Source organism: Oryctolagus cuniculus, chromosome 1 (assembly GCF_051225735.1).
Source record: "Oryctolagus cuniculus isolate XC-2025 breed Fujian yellow rabbit chromosome 1, ASM5122573v1, whole genome shotgun sequence".
Classification (NCBI taxonomy): domain Eukaryota; kingdom Metazoa; phylum Chordata; class Mammalia; order Lagomorpha; family Leporidae; genus Oryctolagus; species Oryctolagus cuniculus.
The window spans coordinates 18,287,231-18,307,748 of record NC_142867.1 but is presented as its reverse complement, the minus strand read 5'-3'; the positions used below and the strand labels follow the sequence as shown (position 1 = coordinate 18,307,748).

Genomic DNA, 20,518 nt, shown 5'->3' with positions numbered 1-20,518 from the left:
GGAGTAAAGCAGTCTTCCTGGTTTCTGGCCTGAGCTGAGAATGTTGCTGGCAAGTAGAAGAGAAACAAGGCTGGGGCAAAAAAAACTCAGGAGCCGCAGGTTTAGCTGTTTCCCAGCAGACAGCACTCCCTGCCCCAGCTGGTCCAGAGTCAGGTTGGCCCGTGGCTGAGTATCAAGAGTCAGGAGTTCGGCCGGCGCCATGGCTCACTAGGCTAATCCTCCGCCTTGCAGCGCCGGCACACCAGGTTCTAGTCCCGGTTGGGGCGCCGGATTCTGTCCCGGTTGCCCCTCTTCCAGGCCAGCTCTCTGCTGTGGCCAGGGAGTGCAGTGGAGGATGGCCCAAGTGCTTGGGCCCTGCACCCCATGGGAGACCAGGATAAGTACCTGGCTCCTGCCATCGGATCAGCGCGGTGCGCCAGCCGTGGCGGCCATTGGAGGGTGAACCAACGGCAAAGGAAGACCTTTCTCTTTCTCTCTCTCTCTCTCTCACTGTCTACTCTGCCTGTCAAAAAAAAAAAAAAAAGAGGAGTTCTTGGCTCTGCCTTCCTGGGGGCCGCCCAGCTAGCTCGCCATGCGATTAGAGGCTGAGGCTTTGCAGCTGATGCTCTTAGCGGCTGAGGGGCTCCCTGGAGGCTAGGCGGAGCTAGACAGGGTGTTGGGGGGCCGGCCTCAGTTACAGGATATTTTGAGGGTGAGGACAGACAGTAGGGTAGTGTTATTGGCCGAAATCTTTCTGTTCCTTGAGAGGGCCAAGCTGGAGCTGTTGGCTACCAAACTCCCTTTTCCTATTGACTAAGCATCCTGCCCATCTGGGCAGGAACAGGCTACTGCTGCCAACAACCAAAGAGTTCTCATTCCTAAGTGATGGAAAGAGGGACGGAGGCCACAGCCAGCTCCTCCCTGTTCAGCACTGAAGGCACACAGTGCAACGCCGGGGCAGGCGGCGGTGGAAAGCTGGAGGCGTGGCGGGGTGGTGGGCAGAGGAAAGCGGACTCAGGACGTGGTGGGCGATGGCTGAGGTGCAGCAGTTCCTGGTTTACCCAGTGGTAGCCATCTGTCTCCTTCTCCCCGGGGTGGCTACAACCCCACAACACACAGGTACCTGGGCTTCATGGTGGGTGGCTAGGAGCAAAGGCAGGCCACTGCCGGCAGCAGTTACAGTCGGCTCTATTTGAGGGCACAAGAACTGTGGGCTGCTAGGCTGATGTGTGCTGTGGTGGGTGATGGTGGGGGCCCATGCCCCAAACTAGAAGTGCAGGTGATGCAGCCTAGGGGAATAGCTCTTTGTACCCTGAACATTGGCTACAGAGTTGAGGCTTTGGCTTATCCAGCTGATGTCCCAGGCAGTCTCTTGACCTGTCCTGGGCTTGGGACAATCGTTGCAAGGGCTGGGGTGGCAGAAGGTGCCACCGACACTCTGCCCTGCCTGAGCCTCCCAGCTGTGCACACAACTGAAAGAGGAGGCACTTCCTGGAGAGGTCCCTGCCTTTGGGGCCTCTGACACTGTTTTGGGTCACACTGTCACCAGAAAGTTGTGGGGGGGGGGGAGGCAGGGGCAGGGTCTTGTGACCCGTTGGCCAGGAGCTCTTTACCAAGGGCATTGTGCAAGTTGAAGGAGGAGTCCTGGGTATTTGCCGAGATGGTAACTGGGCTTGGTGTGACACTCTGGAGATCACAAGACCCAAGCCTGGGAGGCTGAACGGCCAGCCACATGCGTGTCTGTGCATGGGGGAGGGGCAGGGGATGGCATTCCTGCCCTTTGCCAGATGGAAGAGCCAGGAGGGCCCCCCACCAGGCAGCTGCTAGGAGGCTGGGGTGTTCTAGGTGGAGTGTGGCTGAGGCCTGACTTCTCTCTGCTGCCCCAGGGCAGCCCCCGGACAGCACCAGCATGGGAGGTGGTCTGCAGGAGCCAGCGGCCCCGGAAGTGATGTTTGAGGTCATTCACTCCTCGCAGCCTGGGTCCTGGGGGTAGGAGTGTCCAGAAGTCCCTAAGCTCAGGGTTGGGGAGGGGGATGTCTCTGAGTGGGTCTGCTGGGGTCGGGAGGGTAACCCAGGATGGGTCCTACTACTGCCTGCTTGTGCCCCCCGCCCTGCTCCCCAGGCCACAGCCCCACCCCTCACACGGTTCCCCTTGCAGCTGCTCTGGGCCGGGCTGGAGCTGGATGTCATGGGGCAGCTGCGCATCCAGGATGAGGAACTAGCGTCCACACGTCCCGGCCGCCGACTCGGGCTCCTCCTGCAGCACCGCGTGCCCAGCGACTTGGAGGGTGCTGAGCAGCGGCTGCAGCAGCTCCAGGACCTGCGGAAGGGGCCTCCTCTTAGCCCTTGGGACTTTGAGCAGCTGCTCCTCACGGGCCTCTCCTGTGTCTACCGGCTCCACGCAGCCAGTGAGGCCGAGGAGAGGGGTCGCTGGGCCCAGGTCTTTGCCCTCCTGGCACAGGAAACACTGTGGGACCTGTGCAAGGGATTCTGCCCCCAGGGCCAGCCCCTAACACTGGTGCCCTGGGCTTCCATCCTTGACCCCTTCCCTTGACCCTTCCCTTTCACCTGCCATTCCCCTCCCCCACCTCCCATCACCACCACCACCTGTGCCAGACCCATCCCCGGCAGGGGCTTCCATGTGGCACCTTGTTCAGATCTCTGGGTGTGGCTTGCATCCTCTGCTGCAGCTCTCTGCTTGTCCCCACCCCGTCTTGTCCCCTGCACCCTGACAGGCTAAGAGCCCAGGTGACAGGCACAGAGCAAGGGGCAGGACATGTAGGCTGAGAAGTAGATTGAGATGCTGAAAGGGAAGCTGCCCCCAAGTAGGGCCAGGTCGCACCCTCCAACTCCCACCCAGGCAGTGTGTGCCAGGTCTTGAGGCATCCCTGGGACCCCCTCCTCATTTAGATGACCCTTCAAAACCCAGCCAAAGCTCTGGGGTTCCTGAGCCTCTGAGCTCCCCACCGGGGTTGGGAGAATGGACTGGATTGGGGGGATTCTGTCTGTTGGAGGACCAGAGAGAAATGGGCAAAGGATCACTACCTCTTTGGGGAGAGGGCTGTCTTTTGGTCCATGTCAACAAGCAAGTCTCGAGAGGATGGAGAGAGAGCAGCTGGGGTACACGTAGCCCGCTTGTCTGTGGCCCCTCCATAAAATGCCCTGTTCTGGCCCCCGGAGCCTGTGTCCTCCTCTTTCTAACTCTCGACCTGAGCAAGTCACCCTCCTATGCGGGGGGTGGAGGGGGAGGGAAGGAGGCAGGAGCCTGGGCAACCAGGTAGCCTCACCCTACTTGCAAGGAGGAGTGGACTGTCATCTGGGCTCTCGGGCCCGGGGCAGAGGTAGTAGGATGCTGTCCTTTGTCACCATAAGGAATTAGCCAGGCTCTAAGAACGGCAGGAGTCAGACGGAGGGAGCACTGGGCCAGGCCAGGGACGTGGAAGAGGACCCACGACGGGTCCAGGGAATGCGCCTCTGACAAATTCCCACCCCCTCCCCTACCAGGGCCTGGCGGAATCCTACCCCCTGACCTCCAGCCTCTTCCCACGTTGCGCCCCCGGGGGCTGCAGCAGCCGCTACCCTCCCCCCGCCCCCCCCCCATCACATGGCAGTCAGGACACAGCTCCGGAGCCGCAGGCGCAGGTGCACTTTATTGGCGGAGTCGCAACGCGCTGGGCGGGGCGGCCACGCTAGGGCTCGCACTGCCCCCCTCCCGGGGTGGGGCTCAGAGCTCCGAGGGCCCGAGGCCCGGCGGGCCGGTGGCGGCGAGATCGGGGTACACCAGGAAGCCGGAGAAGGTGATGTACTTGCCGTGGTTGCTGTAGGCGCCGTAGCCGTCGTGGTCGTGGCTGAGCAGCCAGACGGCGTCGCCGCGCCGTAGCGCCAGCATCACGCTCTGGCTCTGCATCTCGCGGCGCCGCGACGCGCCGTCGTCGTAAATCATGGCCTGCACCTCGTCGCGGTTCTTCATCAGCTTCACCGACAGCGTCTTGCGCGGCAGCTTGCCCAGCGTGAAGCTGAAGAAGTAGGCGCCGGGCAGGCGGCAGCGGAACACGCCGGCCGCCGCGTCGAAGTCGCCGCCGATGTTGACCAGCTCGGTGTCGAAGGCCAGCGGCCGGTGCCGCGGGCCGGGGCCGGCGTCCGAGCCCACCAGGCTGCGCGTGCGCGCCGCCGAGAAGGCCGAGCGCGGCTCCGGGGGCGCGGGCTGCCCGCGCGCGGGCGCGTCGGCGTCGGCGTCGGCGTACACCAGATAGCCGCTGAAGGTGGCGCCGGGCGCCCCGAGCGCGTACTGCGGCGCGCCGTGCAGCCGCAGCCACACCGTGTCGCCATAGTCGAGCTGCAGCATGGCGCTCTGGCTGGCGGCGCGCCGCGCGCCGGGCCGCCGCTGCTCGTCGAAGGCCAGCGCCTGCACTTCGTCGCGGTTGCGCACCAGCATCACCGACAGGCTCTTGTGCGGGGCCTTGCCCGCCGTGAACGAGAAGAAGTAGGCTCCCGGCACGCGGCAGCGGAACTGGCCCGTGGCCGCGTCGAAGTCGCCGCCGATGTTCACGTACACCTTGTCGAAGGTCACGGCCATCTCCGACGTGCCCTCCAGCGGGGTGGTACGGGCAGCCGAGAAGGCGGAGCGCAGCTCCGAGGAGCCCGCGGCCGGGCCCAGGGCCAAGCAGGCGGCCGGGCCCAGCAGGCCCAGCAGGAGCGGCAGCATGGCACCTGCGAGGGGAGACGCAGCATGAATGGGCGGCCCTCTGGCACGGGGTGCGGGGCCCTTCCAGCCCGGCCCATGGCCCACGGCTACATCTTCCTACACACTTGGCCTGGACTTGAGCGGGCCTCAGTGCCCCAGGGACAAGTTGGCCAAGGATGGGACCTGATGATTTGCGTTTCTGACAGGTTGCTGTGGGTCTAGGGACCATCCTTTGAGAACCACCTGGATTTTAAGGGGCCTACAGTCCTGTAGGGCAGACTCACCCCTCCCCCTCCCGGTGGCACCCCACGGGCCCTGGTGTTCAGGGGGCCCTCGTTGCTGACACTTTCCGATGGCTCGTGCAGGCACCGGCCCTCTGTGTGGATGTCCTCCCTGACCGTTTCTGTTCCAGCCCACATCTGGACAGCAAGTTTGCCCCTGACCCTGTGCCCAGCCTCTGACCAAACCCCACACCTCCCCCGCCCACAGTCAGCTCCGCTACCAGACCTCTGTCTGGGCCGCCTAGGGCTTTTCCCGCACTGGGGAGGCCAGTCCACTTGGGCCTTGAGGTTACTTCCTCCCGCGAGAATCGGAGTCAAAAAGAAGGAGACTCGTTTTCCTCTGCTCAGACAGGAGAGAGCCAGGGACTGTTGGGGAGAGATGGCTAGCAAAATGCCGGCAGCTGTGTATGCCAGTCGTGGCGGAGTGGAGAGGACAGACGGCTGGTCCCCGGCTCAGCTCCCGCCTGGCTGGCTGCCTCACAAGCTCTGCAAATTTCGGCAAGTTGCTTAACTTCTCTGGGCAGAGACCCGCCTCTCGGGCTCAGTGAGGATGCTGAGGTGGCAGATGGGAACCTGGTTTGTGCATGGCTTTGCTCGGCCCTGAAAAAGGCAGTGGGGTCCAGGGAAGCGTGAGGTGAGGGACGCAGAGGCCCTTAGCCCTGAGAGCTTGGGAAGGCACAGCCTAATGCCGGGGAGCCCCTGATGGGGACCCCAGTGTGCCCCCTGCTGCAACGGGGCTCAAGCAGCTTACAGCACTGAAGTGGAGCCGGCCTGCAACGTGGAATCCTCTAGAAGACGCACCAAGAGTGTGCAGCGTTGTTGTGTCTCCTGGAGACGCCGGGGCCCACCAAGAGGAAGTGCCAGGTGCAGCTGATGGGCTGTGGGAGCTGGAACCCAGCTCATGGTCCACCTGCCCAGCTGTCGGGGCAGGTAGTTCCGGGGTGGAGTACGCCTTCCTGACTCTCCGAATAAAGACCCCAAGTCACTAGTCCAGCTGCACAAGGTCTCCTTTCTGAGGAGCTGCTTTCTCTAATTCTCATGAAGACGCCCAGTGGGTTAGCAGTACCCCTGGTGTGGGCAGTGGGGAGGGACGGGGGCTCATGGAGAACGAGGCCTGCACCTCACAGGTGTCCGGGATTGTGCCTTTTACAGAGCTCCTCTGGGTGCATCTGGTCTCTGCAAACCTGCAAGGGAGGTGGGCCCATTTCACAGATGAGAAAGCTGAGGCCCAACAAGGGAAGCGCTCTGGTCCAAGGTCACCCAGGGAGCACTGAGGCCAGCCTTGAACTGAGTTTTTTTTTTTTTTAACCCTAAATTCACCGTGCCTCGCTCTCCACCACTCTTCCCTTGTAGGAACAGGTATCTCCAGCCAACCTGTCCTCTGCCTCACTTTCCCTTTTTTGCAGAAAAAGGAGAGGAGGCTAGGGAATGAGTCTGGGGAGTATGGGGGAAGAAAAAGGCAAGCAAGCAAGCAAACAAAAGCCTCCAGCATTCCATCTTCTGGGAGCAGGGAACAGCTCAATGCTTCCTGGCCCGGATGCTTTCCAAGCAGGGACACCTGCCCAGCCCACCCCACCCCAGCCACCTCCCCCCCAAAGCTGGGTGCAGCCCACCAGTACCCAGTGCCCAGCCTCTGGTTCCCCCACCACTGCCTGTTTCTCAGATCCCCATCCCTCCCACAAACCCCCTGCCCTGAGCAGATCAGAGATGGGGGCGCCTGTGGGGCTCAGAGCCCCAGGGAAGGAAATGGCTATTCCTGGGTCTGTCCAGGTGGGGCTCAAAATAGTCATCTTCAAAGAGAACAGAACCGGGACACAGGGAGCTGGGCAGACCAGAGCCCCGGAGCCAACCGGGGAGGTGCAGCGATGTCGGACTGCAGGCATCTCGAGCCCCCCCTCCTGCCCAGCGCCCACTCCCCAGCTAGCCCCCCGAGCCCCGCCAGACCCCCCTCTCCCCGCCTCGAAGCCCCTCATCCTTTCCAGAAGATAAGCCCCGCTTTCGTCCAAGAAGCCAATTAATCATTTTCCATGCGAAAACGTCCCCCACAAAGGCTCGCCCCGGACCCCGTCTCCCCCAGACCCTCCCTCCCTCCATCCCTTCGGAGTGGAAGCCCTTGAGCCTCTTTCATGAAAAACCTCCCAGATCCTCCTTTCGGAGAAAAAGGACCCAATTTCTCCGCGCCTTCGGCCGCCCCCGCTTGCGGTAAAGAGGGTTCGCCCGCCTCCCCCGGAGCTGCGCTCACCTGGTTGGGGGCGGCGGTCGGATCGGCTTCGGTCCGAGCCCGCGATCCGGCTGCGGGCTCCGCGCTCCGGCCGGGCGCCGGGGCTGCGCACTGACCGCCCGCGCTGCGGCGGCGCCGGGCCTGGCGGGGGCGGCGGGGGCTCGGGTCGCTCCTCCGGGGCCCGAGGAGGCGGCGGCGGCGGCGGCGGCAGGGACACGGGGCGCGGAGAGGCGCGAGGGAAGGGGAAGGACCGCTCCGGAGCGAGTCCAGCGAGCGGGAGGCGGAGGAGAGGCCGGGGAGAGACGGGCAGGGGGAAAGGAGGGGAGAGAAGTGAGCGGGAGGGGCGCCGAGCAGGGGGAGCGGGGCCACCGCACGGAGCGTGCGCCGAGCGCCGGACCCTTCCCCAGAGCCTCCTGCTCCGGTCTGGACAGCAGGCGTCATCTACACAAGTTAGCAGAGGGGACACTGAGGGTGGTCCAGGGCCCTCTGGGTTCCAGCTTCCTCCCCGATGTGATGGGAGAAGGACCCGGGGACTGGACCCAGCCGGGCTCTAGGCGGCAAGGAAAGTGGGAGGTGAGATTTGGGCTGGGACACCTGTCCAGCCTCAGTGGCCTTGGGGACGGGGTCAATGTCACCAGCCCGGGGAGAGCTTAATGACCTGGTTTTCCTTCCTTCCCACCGAGTGTGAAAAAGCCCATCCCGCCTTGGAAGAAGGCGAAGTCTGCAGCCCTGGCAGGGGCCGTGAGCGAGGAGAATCTTTGTGGGCAGAACTGAATTTCCTGCTGGAGAGATACCTGCTGGTGGCAGGCACTTGGCCCAATGGTTAAGGCACCGTTGGGACAGAGCCCACATCCCATACTGGAGTGCATGGATTCGAGTCCCAGCTCTGCTTCCAGTTCCCGCTTCCTGCTAATGTAGGCCAGGGGAGGCAGCCAGTGGTGGCTCCGGTGCTTGGGTACCTGACATCGGTGTGGGAGACCTGGATTCAGTCCTGGGCTCCTCCTGGCTTTAGCCTGACCTGGCCCTGGCTGTTGCTGGTATCTGGGGCATGAACCAGCAGATGGAAAATCTTTGACTGTCTCTGTTGCTGCCTATGTCACTCTCTCTGCCTCTTTTTCCTCTGTGTATGTGTGTGTGTATTTCCAATAACATGAAAATTAAAACTTTTAAAAAGGTTCCTGCGGGGCGGGTGGGTGTCAGTGTTGTGGCTTGCTAGGGGCCGGCATTGTCGTGTAGCAGATAAGACCCCCACCTGCAGTGCCAGCATCCTATAAGGGCTTTGGTTTGGGTCCCGACTGCTCTTTTTTCAATCCAGCTCCCTGCTAATGGCCTGGGAAAAGCAAAGGAAGACGACCTAAGTGCCTGGGCCCCTGGCACCCACATGGGAGACCCAGATGGAGTTCCAGGCTCCTGACTTTGGCCTGGCCCAGCACTGGCCATTGCGGCCATCTGGGGAGGTGATCAGCTCACAGAAGTTCTCTCTCTCTCTCTCTCTCTCTCTCTCTCTCTCTCTCCCTGACTTTCAAATAAATCTTAAAGAAAGAAAAAGAAATGACTGTAAAGCACTGGTGGAGGCGTTCCCGGCTGGATAACGTGGATATTGGGAGTCACAGGGCGAGGCTTCTGTCCAGCCCTTGTTAGGTCACACCTGTCCCCTTCACCAGCTTGGAAAGCTCTCACCACAGGTCTGCAGGGAGGCATAAGACAGAGAAAGGCGGGGATGCAGCCACAACCCTCCCTAGGGCATCTTACCCCTTCTGTGACCCCACCGGTGGGAGGGGAGGGCAGAAGGCAAGCGGGTGATGTCCCAAATGGGGCATGGCTCTGGCTGGAAGCCCTTTGACACTTTCCCTGGGGGTGGCCGGGGCAGGGACAGCAAGACTTGCTTCAGGGGGATTGGGATGGGAAAAGGAACTGAGAAAGATGATGCCAGGAGCTGGAGGGTGTGGAGGGGAAACTGAGGGGGGAGGGCCGGGGGAGCACTGCAGGGAAGTGAGGGCGCGGTGGCCACAGAGTTCACAGAGAGGGTAGGATGCAAAGAAGAAGGAGAGAGGCTAGGTTGCAGCTCCTACTCTGCTGTGTGAGCAAAAGAGCGCATTCGAAGAGCAGGTGTCTTATTACTGCTGTCTGTGCCCCGCCCACAGGCCAGGCCTGGCTGGAGGGCACCTGCACCTGAGTGTGCTTCCTGTGTGTCCCTCCCAAGGGCCATGGCAGTAGGTGCAGGGCAGGCCCCAGCACTGAAGGCGATGGATGAGGACCACAGCTTCCTGGCCCTGCCGTGGACACCTCTGATTCCCAGCGGAGAGGCTTGTACAGTCTGACGGAAGCTAGGGCAGAGTTGAGTACATTTTTCCAGTGTGCAAATCCATTCCCGTCCGGATGCTCTGTTTTCTTTCCTGCCTGCCTTGCCTCACTTCCCCATTCCCTCACCCTGCTCCTTGGGGTTGCCACTGGCACCCAGATCCTTGTGTCACGGTCTGCTCTTAGGAAGAGCCAAACTAGGACCATGAACAACGCACCTGGCCATGTTGCGTGCTCTATTCCTCTATTTAATTTTCTTACCCCCCGAGTGGGAGTAGGTATCACTAGTCCAATTTCACAAATGAGGAGTACAGCCCAGCGCTGTGGCGCAGCAGGTAAAGTTGCTGACTGCAGCACCAGCATCCCATATGGGCGCCTGTTCGTGTCCCAGTTGCTTCACTTCTGATCCATCTCCTTGCTAATGGCCTGGGGAAAGCAGCAGAAGATGGCCTAAGTGTTTGGACCCCTCCAACCCATGTAGGAGATGCAGATGAAGCTCCTGACTGGCCTGGCCCAGCCCCAGCCATTGCAGCCATCTGGGGAAAGGAACAGTGTGGATGAAAGATTCTGTGTGTGTGTGTGTGTGTGTGTGTGTGTTTAACTCTGACTTTCAAATAAAATAAATACAACAAAACAAATGAGGAGTAAAGGTTACTGCAGGGGTTGGATTCAAACCAGGTCCGTCTATTTCCAAACCCCAGACCTTAACCTCTAGGCCTACATCCTGCTTCTCTCTGACAACTTTCTGGGCCTTTTCTTTTTCATCCGTAAAGTAAGGGGTGACCTGCTGAAGGGAGCCGTGTACTCAGGTTCTCCTGTGGCTAAGCGTGGTCATCGAGATGTCTGCAGAAAGCACCGGGAGAGGAAGTGCTAGAAGGCGGCCGACTGGACTGGCAGGCCCACTTTTTTTTTTTTTTTTAAAGATTTTATTTATTTACTTGAAGGTCAGAGTTACATAGAGAGAGAATGAGAGGCAGAGAGAGAGAGAGAGGCCTTCCATCCATTGGTTCACTCCCCAGTTGGCCACAACAGCTGGATCTGCACCAATCCAAAGCCAGGAGCCAGGGATTTCTTCCGGGTCTCCCATACAGGTGCAGGGGCCCAAGCACTTGGGCCATCTTCTACTGCTTTCCCAGGCCACAGCAGAGAGCTGGATCGGAAGTGGAGCAGCTGGGAGTTGAACCGGTGCCCAACTGGGATGCTGGCACTGCAGGCAGCGGCTTTACCCACTATGCCACAGCGCTGGCCCTAGGCCCATTCTTTTTATTCTTCCTCATCTCCTCCCTCTTCTTGGGATGTGGACATGAAGGCCACCTTGGGCCAGGAGACAATGAAGTGTTGGAAGGTGCACTGTGACGTAGGCACTTGGGAGGACCTAGACCCTGTACTCAAAGATCTAATTTAACAAGGGCAGCAGAACCATAACAGATGGGAGATCAGCGCTAGGAGGGAGCTGCAAAGCGCTATGGGAGCTCAGGGAGGGAGAATTCCCCATGGGGGTTGGGGGATGGGGGAAGTGTCACGGCGGAGAGGAGTTCTAAATAATGGCAGGGACTGTGACAAGGTGAGAGGGAGGTGGAGATGGCAGAGTGAGGGGGTGAGATGCAGAGGTAAGAAGGTGAACAAAGGTGTGGAGGTGGCATAGAGGGGGCTGGGGGAGGGATCTGTGCGGGGCCAAGTTCACGAAGGAAGGGGGTGTGAACAGAATTATGGCGGTGAGGCATGAGGCTCTGATCCAGAGCTATGGAGCTCTCATCGGCAGCTGCAGGCAAAGGTGTGCCCAGAAGAGAGGTGGGCAGACGGCGGGGACAGCTGGGCGGCGTCCAGAGAGCTCAGAACCGCACAGGGCCCTAAGAAGGGAAAAGAAACGGGCGAGACAGGCTACAGAGCAGGAAGACGCCGAGCCTGCCTGCTGGAGAGAACATGCCACACACGTTTAATTAGCTGCCTGGTGTGCCAGTGGATTACAGGGAATTAGCAGCGCCCAGAGCCTGGGGACCGTGCTGGGAACTGGAGGGAAGTTAATGAGAAAGACAGCAATATGCCCCAGGGAGAAACAAAGGAGGAGGAATCGGTAGCCAAGCGGAGATGCAGCAGGAGAAACAGATGTCTGGCGCTGAGTCCCTGGGAGTTCTCAGCCTCCAGGGTCGGGCTCCTGGGTTAGGCTCTGGGCCCCCTGCTGATGGTTCTAATCCCCGAGAGCGCCCAGGGAAATGACCCAGGAGCGGGGCTGGGAGCGTGGAGTTCCCTATCTTCTCGGTCCTTTCCCAGCAGGGTTCCAGTCCCAACCTAGGAGGCAAAACTGGGTTCACTGGGCCCTTGTGCAGACCAGGTGAGGAATGCAACCTGTTCAGGACAGCAGGTGGCAAACCCAAAGCACTGACAACGTCTCCCATTCGCCCTGCTCTCCCTACACTGTGGCCTTGCCACTCTCCGTGAAAAGGAGGAGCTGGGCTAGGCCACAAAAGGTGGTGCTACTTCCACCTGGCATGCTCGCTCTCTCTCTCTCTCTCTCTCTCTCTCCCTCTCTTAAAACTCTCACACTTGGAGTCCAGCCATCGTGCTGTGAAAAGCCCAGGCCACCCACAAAGGTTCTGATGTTGTGGCAGCCACCCCAGTCAGGACCAGTGCAAAAGGAAAAAGTAGGGCCTCGTGTGCAAAAATTAAGAACTTATTATTTTTTAACTTTTTATGTTTTCAATTTGAAAGGCAGAAAGATGCAGAGTTCTTCCATCTTCTGGTTCACTCCCTCAAGGCTCGCAACAGTTAGGGCCAAAGCCAGAAGCCTGGAACTCAATCTGGATCTCCCACGTGGGTGGCAGGGACCCAAGCATTGGGTCATGACCTGCAGCCTATCAGGATGCACACTGGCAGGAAGCTGAGATTGGAAGTGGGACCAGGACCCAAACCCGGAGGGTGAGGGGCAGGCGCTGTGGTGCAGTGGGCTAAGCTGTGCCTTGGGGTGCCTGCATCCTATGTTGCTGTGTCTGGGATCAAGTCTCATCTTAGCCTCTGTTTCCAGTTTTCTACAATGCACCAAGGAGTGTAGATGGTGGTTCAAGTTCCGAGTCCCTGCAGGGTGCACTTCAGTAGGAAGCTGGGATCAGAAGCAAAGGCAGGACTCAAACCCAGTTAGTCCAGCATGGGGTACAGGAGCCCCAGTGGGGCCTTACCTGCTGGCCAGATGCCTCCCCACCATCCCCATGACAACAAAGAGCATGCCCTCTAACCCAGTGACTGCACTTCTTCAGCTACGCGTGCACATATTTGAACCGACACATCGTTCATTTTAGCATTGCTGAACACAATCGGAAAGTGTTCATCATAGCAAAACGACAAGTGATTCACTGCAGCATTGTTTGTTATGGCAAAATACTAGAAACAGCCTCCATGCCCAGCAATAGGGGAGCTATTAAATACGTTACGACGATACACACAGTGGAATGTTGTGCACCTGCCACAGCAGAATGTAGAATCAGAGCAGGCAGCTGGCCTAGGGGTCCTGAAGCCAATTAGGATCCCGGCGCCCCACCTTGGGGTGCTTTGGTTTGATGCCTGTCTGGCTCCTGAGAGCAGCTTCCTGCTGATGCTGGAACCTCAAGTGGAGTTGGGTCCCTGGCACCCACGTGGATTTCGTCCCTGGGTCTCAGCTTCAGCGCCCTCCCTACCCTCAGGGCATTTGCATAGTGAACCAGTGAAAGGGAGCTCTAAGTCTCTCAAATAATAAAAATAAGAGAATGAAAGATCATTTAATCTATTGACATAAAATAAATTCTAAGTTAAATTGTTGTGAAGTTAAAAAAAAAACAAGGTGTACCCTTTGCTGCCTTATATGTGACACAATAAAAAGCAAGGGTACAGGGCCGGTGCTGTGGCACAGCGGGTAAAGCTGTTGCCTGTAGTGCCGTTATCCTATGTGGGCGCTGGTTCGTGTCCTGGCTGCTCCACTTCCGATCCAGCTCTCTGCTATGGCCTGGAAAAGCATGGAAAATGGCCCAAGTGCTTGGGCCCCTGCACCCACGCAGAAGACCTGGAAGAAGCTCCTGGCTCCTTGCTTTGGGCCGTTGCGGCCATCTAGGGAGTGATGATCTCTCTCTCTCTCTCTCTCTCTCTCTCTCTCTGCCTCAGCCTCTCTATAACTCTGCCTTTCAAATAAAATAAATTAATTTAAAAAAAAAAAGCAAGGTGGCTCACTAGGCTAATCCTCCGCCTTGCGGCGCCGGCACACCGGGTTCTAGTCCTGGTCGGGGCGCCGGATTCTGTCCCAGTTGCCCCTCTTCCAGGCCAGCCCTCTGCTGTGGCCAGGGAGTGCAGTGGAGGATGGCCCAGGTGCTTGGGCCCTGCACCCCATGGGAGACCAGGAAAAGCACCTGGCTCCTGGCTCCTGCCATCGGATCAGCGCGGTGCGCGGGCCGCAGCGCGCCAGCCGCGGCGGCCATTGGAGGGTGAACCAACGGCAAAGGAAGACCTTTCTCTCTGTCTCTCTCTCTCACTGTCCACTCTGCCTGTCAAAAAAAAAAAAAAAAAAAAAAAAGCAAGGGTGCATTTTCTCATGTGTGTGCAGAAAGGATGGGGACCACGGACAGCAGTCTCTACCCGCCAGGTTCTCCGTTTCTCCCCTTTGTGCGCAGAAGGTAAGCGGGCGGGAGAAGCATTGCCTTTTCCAGCTCTGCCCTCTTCCTCCTGGTTCCTCTTGGACCCGAGGCCAGCTGAAAGCCCCAGCCCTTCCCCCCTTGCCACTGGGAAGCCGAACTTTCTGCACCCTGGGCTGTGCAGCTGATTAAAAAAAAAAAAATCTTCAACACAGGTCTTCCCACCTCGCTTTTAAATTCCATCCCGCTGGTTCCAGCCCACTGTTTCAAGTTATTTTAGAATCTTGACTCTGACATCCAAATATTAGCTTATCCTCCCAGCAGCGGTGCCATCTGCAAACATGTGAGCGCTACTGTCGCTGGGAACTGCTGAGCTGATCAAACAGAGGCGGGGAGCTGGGCACAAAGGCGTCTCCCCAGAGTGGGGCGGGCATTTGGCCTCGAGGTTCAGGCCCCTGTGTCCCATGTCGGAGTGCCTGGATTCTGTTCCCAGCTCCGGCTTCCTGCTAATGCGTATCCTGGGAGGTGGTGGTGATAGCTCAAGGGGTTAGGTCCCTGCCATCCATGTGACAGACCTGCACGCAGACAGGAGTTCTCTGTCTCTCAAATAAATCAAAGGTAAAGACAGCTCCCCAGATCTATACCAGCTGAGTAACCCAGTGGGGTGCAGGGGCTCAGCTGCTGAAGGGGCTGTAACTCTGCCCCCTGGGCCAGCTTGGGGGCCATTCACTCAACTCACAGCGTGCTGCCTGGAAACAGGGACACTGTAGTCCGAGGCGTTTTCCTAGTGCTCCATACATCAGTGGCCAACTGCGGTCAGTATGACTGATTACCCACATGTCCAGCTCTAGTAAAGGCGCCTTTCTCTAGATGTGCTCCAATTCATAGTTCAATATTAAATTCTAGAATAAATTGGGGCAGCCCACCTACAGTTTCCAGAATGTACCTCCCTTTCTGGCCTGTCTCTGCACCCCGGCATCACGGCCATTTCCCTTTATTCCATGGCTTTCTCGGCTACATGAATGAGCTCTGGGCTCTACCGGCAAACGTTTCTCACCACTTGGGATTTGCAGCTCACTCTGAAAGGCTGGGTCCTTGGCTTTTCTCCTATTACCTTGTCTTCTACGTGCGCTTTCAATTTCCTCTCTAAACCATGCTTTGCTTTGCTTTGCTTTTCCCAGTTCAGACAGGCTCCCCCCTCCCAGGGTGTGCGGAAGGGATGAGGACAACTGGGCCGAGCATTTTGCTTTCCCGGGCAATCACCAGCCTCTGACTCATCCCTGAGAGAACCCTGCCCTCTCCCGAGTTCTCCTGCTCTGAATAGAACCAGTGACGTCTCTGCACCTTCTCCATGTGTCGGCTTACCAAGGACTGCACCCTGCCTTCCCTTACACCCTTTCCAAAAAAATGTGTATTCATTTTTATTTATTTGAAAAGCAGAGAGAGAAAGAGAGTGAGAGAGAAAAAGAGAGATCTGCCATCAGCTGGCCCACTCCACAAATGGGCACAAGAGTAAGGGCTGGGTGAGGCCAGAGCCACAAGCCAGGAACTCCAACCTGGTCTCCCATGCTGGCGGCAGGGCCTCAGTAGGAACTGAGCCATCACCTGCTGCTTCCCAGGCACAGTAGCAGGAAGCTGTATGGGGAGCAAGGACGGAGGTAGGACCAGATCCCAAGAGCTTCATTTGTTACGGGATCCAGGCGTCCCAAGCAACAGCTTAATTCTTTATTTTTTTAAAAAATATTTATTTATTTATTTGAAATGTAGAATTACAGAGAGGCAGAAGCATAGAAAGAAAGAGAGAAGTCTTCCATCTGCTGGTTCACTCCCCCGATGGCTGCAATGGCTGGGACTGGGCCAATCTGAAGCCAGGAGTCAGGAGCTTCTTCCGGGTCTCCCACATGGGTGCAGGGCCCCATGGACTTGGGCCATCTTCCACTACTTTCCCAGGCCGTAGCAGAGAGCTGGATTGGAAGTGGAGCAGCTGGGACTCAAACCGGCACCCACATGGAATACCGGCACTGCAGGCAGTGGCTTTACCTGCTATGCCACAGAACCAGTCGCAGCTTAATTCTTTAAAAAAGCTTGAGCCACACTGGTTTTTTCCCTCTGTTTTCTACACAGGATTTTTTGCAAAGGGGGTGCTCTAATTTCCCATTTTAGAGCTTCCTCTCTTTCCTGCACCATATTCCATCTAGCTGCTAAATTTGGGATTCTAACTTTTCTTTTTTTCAATTCATTAAAAAAAAAAAAAAAAAAGACTGGGGCTGGCACCATGGCTCACTTGGTTAATCCTCTGCCTGCAGCGCTGGCATCCCATATGGGCACTGGGTTCTAGTCCCGGTTGCTCCTCTTCCAGCCCCGCTCTCTGCTGTGGCCCAGGAGGGCAGTGGAGGATAGCCCAAGGGCTTGGGCCTATGCACCTACATGGGAGACCAGGAGGAAGCACCTGGCTCCTGGTATCGGATCAGCACAACGCCGGCCATAGCGGCCATTTGGGGGTGAACCAACGGAAGGAAGAACAGGACAGTGCCAGGCTGAAGCCAGGAGCCTGGAGCTTCTTCTGGGTCTCCCACGTGGATGCAGGGACCCAAGCACTTGAGCCATTTTCCACTGCTTTCCCAGGCGCATTAGCAGGGAGCTGGATCAGAAGTGGAGCACCCGGGTATCAAACAAGCACCCATATTGGATGCCGGTGTCAGAGGCGGTGGCTTAGCCCAGTACACACCACGATGCTAGCCCCCTTTTAATCCATTTTCCCAGACTATTTATCAATCACCCCTTCCTTCCATGGCCAACATGCCTTTCCTCTTCCCCCATGTGGCTCCTATCTGGACACAGGAAGTGAGGTGGGCGGTAGCCACTTCCTGGGGGCTTGTGTACCCCCCCCAAAAAAAGAGGATACTGACACTGTGCCACTCCTAGACTGGCCATGTGCTGCGGTATAAATCTCACTTACCCGGGTGTGAATTCTAGCTCTGCCACTTATTAGCACGTTGTTACATCTCTGAGTTCCATTTTTTTTTTTCACTTAAAAAATGGGGACATTATCTCTGGCTCATGGGGTGACTGAACTAATCTGTGTCCATACCAGCGCACAGAAGTTTTCACACGAGCCAGCTCCCCACGTACAGCTTAGGTTCATGGAATCCCAGGCGTCACATGTACTGTGTTAGCAGGGGTGATGCATGTCTTTGCCCAGACAGCGTTCCTTTGCTGAGCCCCGCCCCTTCATGTTATACAAGCGTCCAGCTCAACGTGGATGGCCGAGCCCTAGGGCACTAGGGGTCTGGGCTGACCGTGGACCCCCACCCCCAGGATGGGCCTGAGACTCAGGTCTGGCCAGCAGGGGACAAGAGTAGTCCATTTCTCAGACATACCAAATGGTTTACAGATGCTTGCATTTTGAGCCAGAGTCCTGGGGATTTTTGCTGGAGCTCTCCAAAGAGGTATTTGTTCTTTCTCTGGAATTACAAGCTCGAAGAAGCCGTGAGTAGAGCTGCCAGTTGGCAGCCTGCTGCTACACAGAGAGAGGGAAGCCAGGCAGTGATGGGCAGACTGAAAGAATGGGGAGAGTGAGTGTGCTGATGCCCTTGTCTGAACTGCTGGAGTGACCACTGGCCATTTGTCACTTGGGCGGACAGCCTCCGCTTCTACTAAAGCCAGCTTGAATTGGGCTTCCGGGTATGCAGCTGTCAAACACTCCCTTTTCATTGTTGGAATAAAATCAAGAGCTCCTCCTGAAATGTAACTGAGCGGGTGTTTGGTGCAACAGGTAAGATGCCACTTGGGATGGGCACGCTCCCCCCCAGAGTGCCTGGGCTCCAGACTCGGCTCTGCTTCCAGTTCCTGGGGCAGCAGATGGTAGCTCGAGTACTTGGGTCCCTTCTAGTCATGTGGGGAACTGGGATTTAGTTCTGGGTTCCTGGCTCTGGTTGCCAGTGGTTGCAGGCATTTGGGGAATGAACTAGAGGACGGATTCCTCTTTCTCTGAAATAAAAACAGACAATTTCGCAAGAAAAGCTGCTCCACTACTATAATGTAGAACATCTCTAGGATTCAATACGTGTGCATGGCTTTGGCTTTTTAGAAATCCCACAGGCGGACAGGTCTGCGTCCTGACTTTGTCATTTACCAGCGCTGGGCAGTCAGTTAACCCCACTGAGCTGCGGTTTCCCCACTAGGAGGGCAGGATTTTGCTAACAGCTGTTTTGTGGTAAGGGGTAAGTGGGCAACACACACAGCGGATCATCAGTCACTGTTCTATCACCAGGTGGCAGGTGCATTGATGTCATGGCAATAGCCTTTCCCTGGACAGCTGAGTGCATATCCACATATTTCCCATGCTTCACCCACGTCACATCATGGAACCGCCATGGGATTCAGGCTAATTGTGGCTTTGACCAAGGAGAGAGCAGCAATTCAGGTTTTGGGAAAGATGGAAGATGAGGGGGTGGACAGGAATTTCAGAGCTCAAATGGAGGAGAGGTGGCATGAGCCTTGTTTAAAACATTGGTGACGGCAGAACTTTACGCCCACTTCCTATTTATAAATATCCCCGTTTCTCAGTTCGGCTCCTCCCACAGGAGGCTGGGGTGGAAGGTAACACAGATAGCAGCTACAGTGGAGGCGACTGCGGGAGGAGAATTGGGGTGTTGTGGCTTGGGCTCAGGGGGTCAGGATTAAGAAGTCTTTGGGCAACTCAGGTGGGAATGGAGTAATGAGTATCTGCTCCTTTCCCAGGAGCCTGTGCAGGCAAAGGGGCACCGCAGCCGTCCTCCCCCGCATGCTGGTCTCTGATCGCTCCCTGGAGCCCCGGCTTATCTCTGCCCACCGCTTGGTCCTGGCAGCAGGAAGCCGAGATAAAACACTGTAGCAACAGCTGAGCTGGGAAGATGCAGGGGCAGCAGGGCAGGGACACTACAAACTCAGCAGGCTTTCTGAGAAGCCAGCAGTGACTTTCAGAAGCCGGAGAGGAGTGAACTTGGTCCTCCCATGGGGAGGAGGGAGATTTCTAGTTGGACTCAGGGCCTGGGATGTAACTTTACCCCTCTAAGGACCCTGACGGGCAGCCAGGAGACACCATACGTCTGTCAGGCGGACATTCATTCAGGGTATCTTTGAGTATCCACTATGTGCGAGTCACCGTTCTGAGTACTCTACTACTGACACCGTGCTCTGGACAAAGACTGGGACAGTTAGATCAACTCCACCTGCCCTCGGCTGCTCTAGCCCTGCTGACCTTCCCCATGCCATTGGCTGGACCTGGACCGTGTCTCTCCTCCCCTCCCACTTCCTGCAATTCTAGCAGCTGCCACACATCAACCGCGCACTGTGCTGGTCCCTGAACCACGCACTCTCATCTCACAGAGGAGGAGCCTGGGGCATGAAGGATCAAGGGACCTTATGCTGCAACCCCTGCACGAAGCACTGGATCCCCCTGGTGGACAGGAGCATTCCCGCCTGTGGATCCCGTGGTGCTTAGTGCTAACGTCTCACAGCACATGTTGCTTCGCCCAACAGCAAGTGTGTCAAGGGGCACCCCCCTTCTGCGCAGCAGGTGGGGCTTATACCCAGTCTCATTCAATCCTCTTACGGCCCTGCCATTCTGCATCACCCTCAATGGATGGTAAACACCATGGAGGACAGGGCTTCGCGAGCAGCCTCTCGCCAGCTGACGGACAGCTGCACTGATGAAACTCCCCGCCCCGGCCCCTCCAGGCGAGAAGGCATGAGCTCCACTGGGAGTGCCGGGGAAATCGGAAATCAGGCCTGGCGCCCTGTCCACGCTCACCCTCCGTCTCAGTTTCCAGCCAAGGACATTTTCCCGTCTTTCTGATGCCAGGAGGGCAGGGCCCCAGATGCGATGGAAAGCGGGAGTAGGTACAGTTCTGCTTCTTGTCCTTATCTAACCTCTGGCTCTTTGTGCTACTGTGGAAATAAACACAGTAACTTACGCAGTTTCCTTAGTGATGTGGCAGTAACCGGGACAGCCCAGTCCTCCCACTGGGCCAGGCAGGGGGTGCCACCAAACTTCCTCTCCCCCATGTGACATGGTTTGTTCCCTAGAAAGCTGGGGGGTCCTACTCACTCCCCTCCTCTCCCTGCCTTGTCATCCCACCGTCCTTGGACTGGACTTTGGTGTATGGCAGGGATTTGAATCTACGTAAAAATATCCTTCAGGGTTGCAACAAGTTGGTTCCAGAACACTTGCAGATTTCAAACAAAGTCTAATTGGTCCCAGACTGCAGAGGAATCCACGTTGAGACTGAAGCACACTGGGCTTTGCCATATCCGCTCCCGGTCTCAGGAGGACAGCAGACCAGATGGGTGTGTCTGGAGACCCAGCACCTGAGCACCAGGGGACGCCCCAACATGGGAGGGGCAGGTGGCATGAAGCAGCCGTTGGTTGGTTGGCTGGTGGGGAAATACTTGCTGTAGAAAATGACTCTGTCCTGAA

The 20,518-nt window shown here is 57.5% G+C and overlaps 2 protein-coding genes across 4 annotated transcripts; one reads left to right on the top strand and one right to left on the bottom strand.

The window, feature by feature from the left end:
* The first annotated feature begins 779 nt into the window (after window positions 1-779).
* On the top strand, window positions 780-3,158 carry FAM180B (family with sequence similarity 180 member B). 3 transcript variants are annotated; one of them, XM_002709102.6, is made up of 3 exons: window positions 780-1,098; window positions 1,866-1,936; window positions 2,138-3,158. In XM_002709102.6, exons 1-3 carry the CDS (start codon window positions 1,011-1,013, stop codon window positions 2,531-2,533), a joined length of 555 nt encoding a protein of 184 aa, XP_002709148.3. In that variant the 5' UTR covers window positions 780-1,010; the 3' UTR covers window positions 2,534-3,158. The 3 variants fall into 3 exon arrangements, with proteins under 3 accessions (XP_002709148.3, XP_051709331.3, XP_069926549.2); XM_051853371.3 differs by lacking the exon at window positions 1,866-1,936 and having other exon boundaries at window positions 965-1,098; XM_070070448.2 differs by lacking the exon at window positions 780-1,098 and having other exon boundaries at window positions 1,861-1,968.
* Window positions 3,159-3,609: 451 nt separating this feature from the next.
* Window positions 3,610-7,664, bottom strand: C1QTNF4 (C1q and TNF related 4). Its single transcript, XM_008270704.5, has 2 exons — window positions 7,187-7,664; window positions 3,610-4,689 (listed from the first exon to the last, which is right to left on the bottom strand). Exon 2 carries the CDS (start codon window positions 4,682-4,684, stop codon window positions 3,704-3,706), a length of 981 nt encoding a protein of 326 aa, XP_008268926.4. The 5' UTR covers window positions 4,685-4,689; window positions 7,187-7,664; the 3' UTR covers window positions 3,610-3,703.
* Window positions 7,665-20,518: the final 12,854 nt, after the last annotated feature.

What these genes read in the sequence shown, in the direction of transcription:
- FAM180B (XM_002709102.6), top strand. Translation starts at nt 1,011, where the DNA reads ATGGCTGAGGTGCAGCAGTTCCTGGTTTACCCAGTGGTAGCCATCTGT. An exon ending in TACAACCCCACAACACACAG is followed by an intron (nt 1,099 to 1,865) that starts GTACCTGGGCTT and finishes CTGCTGCCCCAG; the next exon opens with GGCAGCCCCCGGACAGCACC. An exon ending in CCCCGGAAGTGATGTTTGAG is followed by an intron (nt 1,937 to 2,137) that starts GTCATTCACTCC and finishes TTCCCCTTGCAG; the next exon opens with CTGCTCTGGGCCGGGCTGGA.
- C1QTNF4 (XM_008270704.5), bottom strand. Translation starts at nt 4,684, where the DNA reads ATGCTGCCGCTCCTGCTGGGCCTGCTGGGCCCGGCCGCCTGCTTGGCC.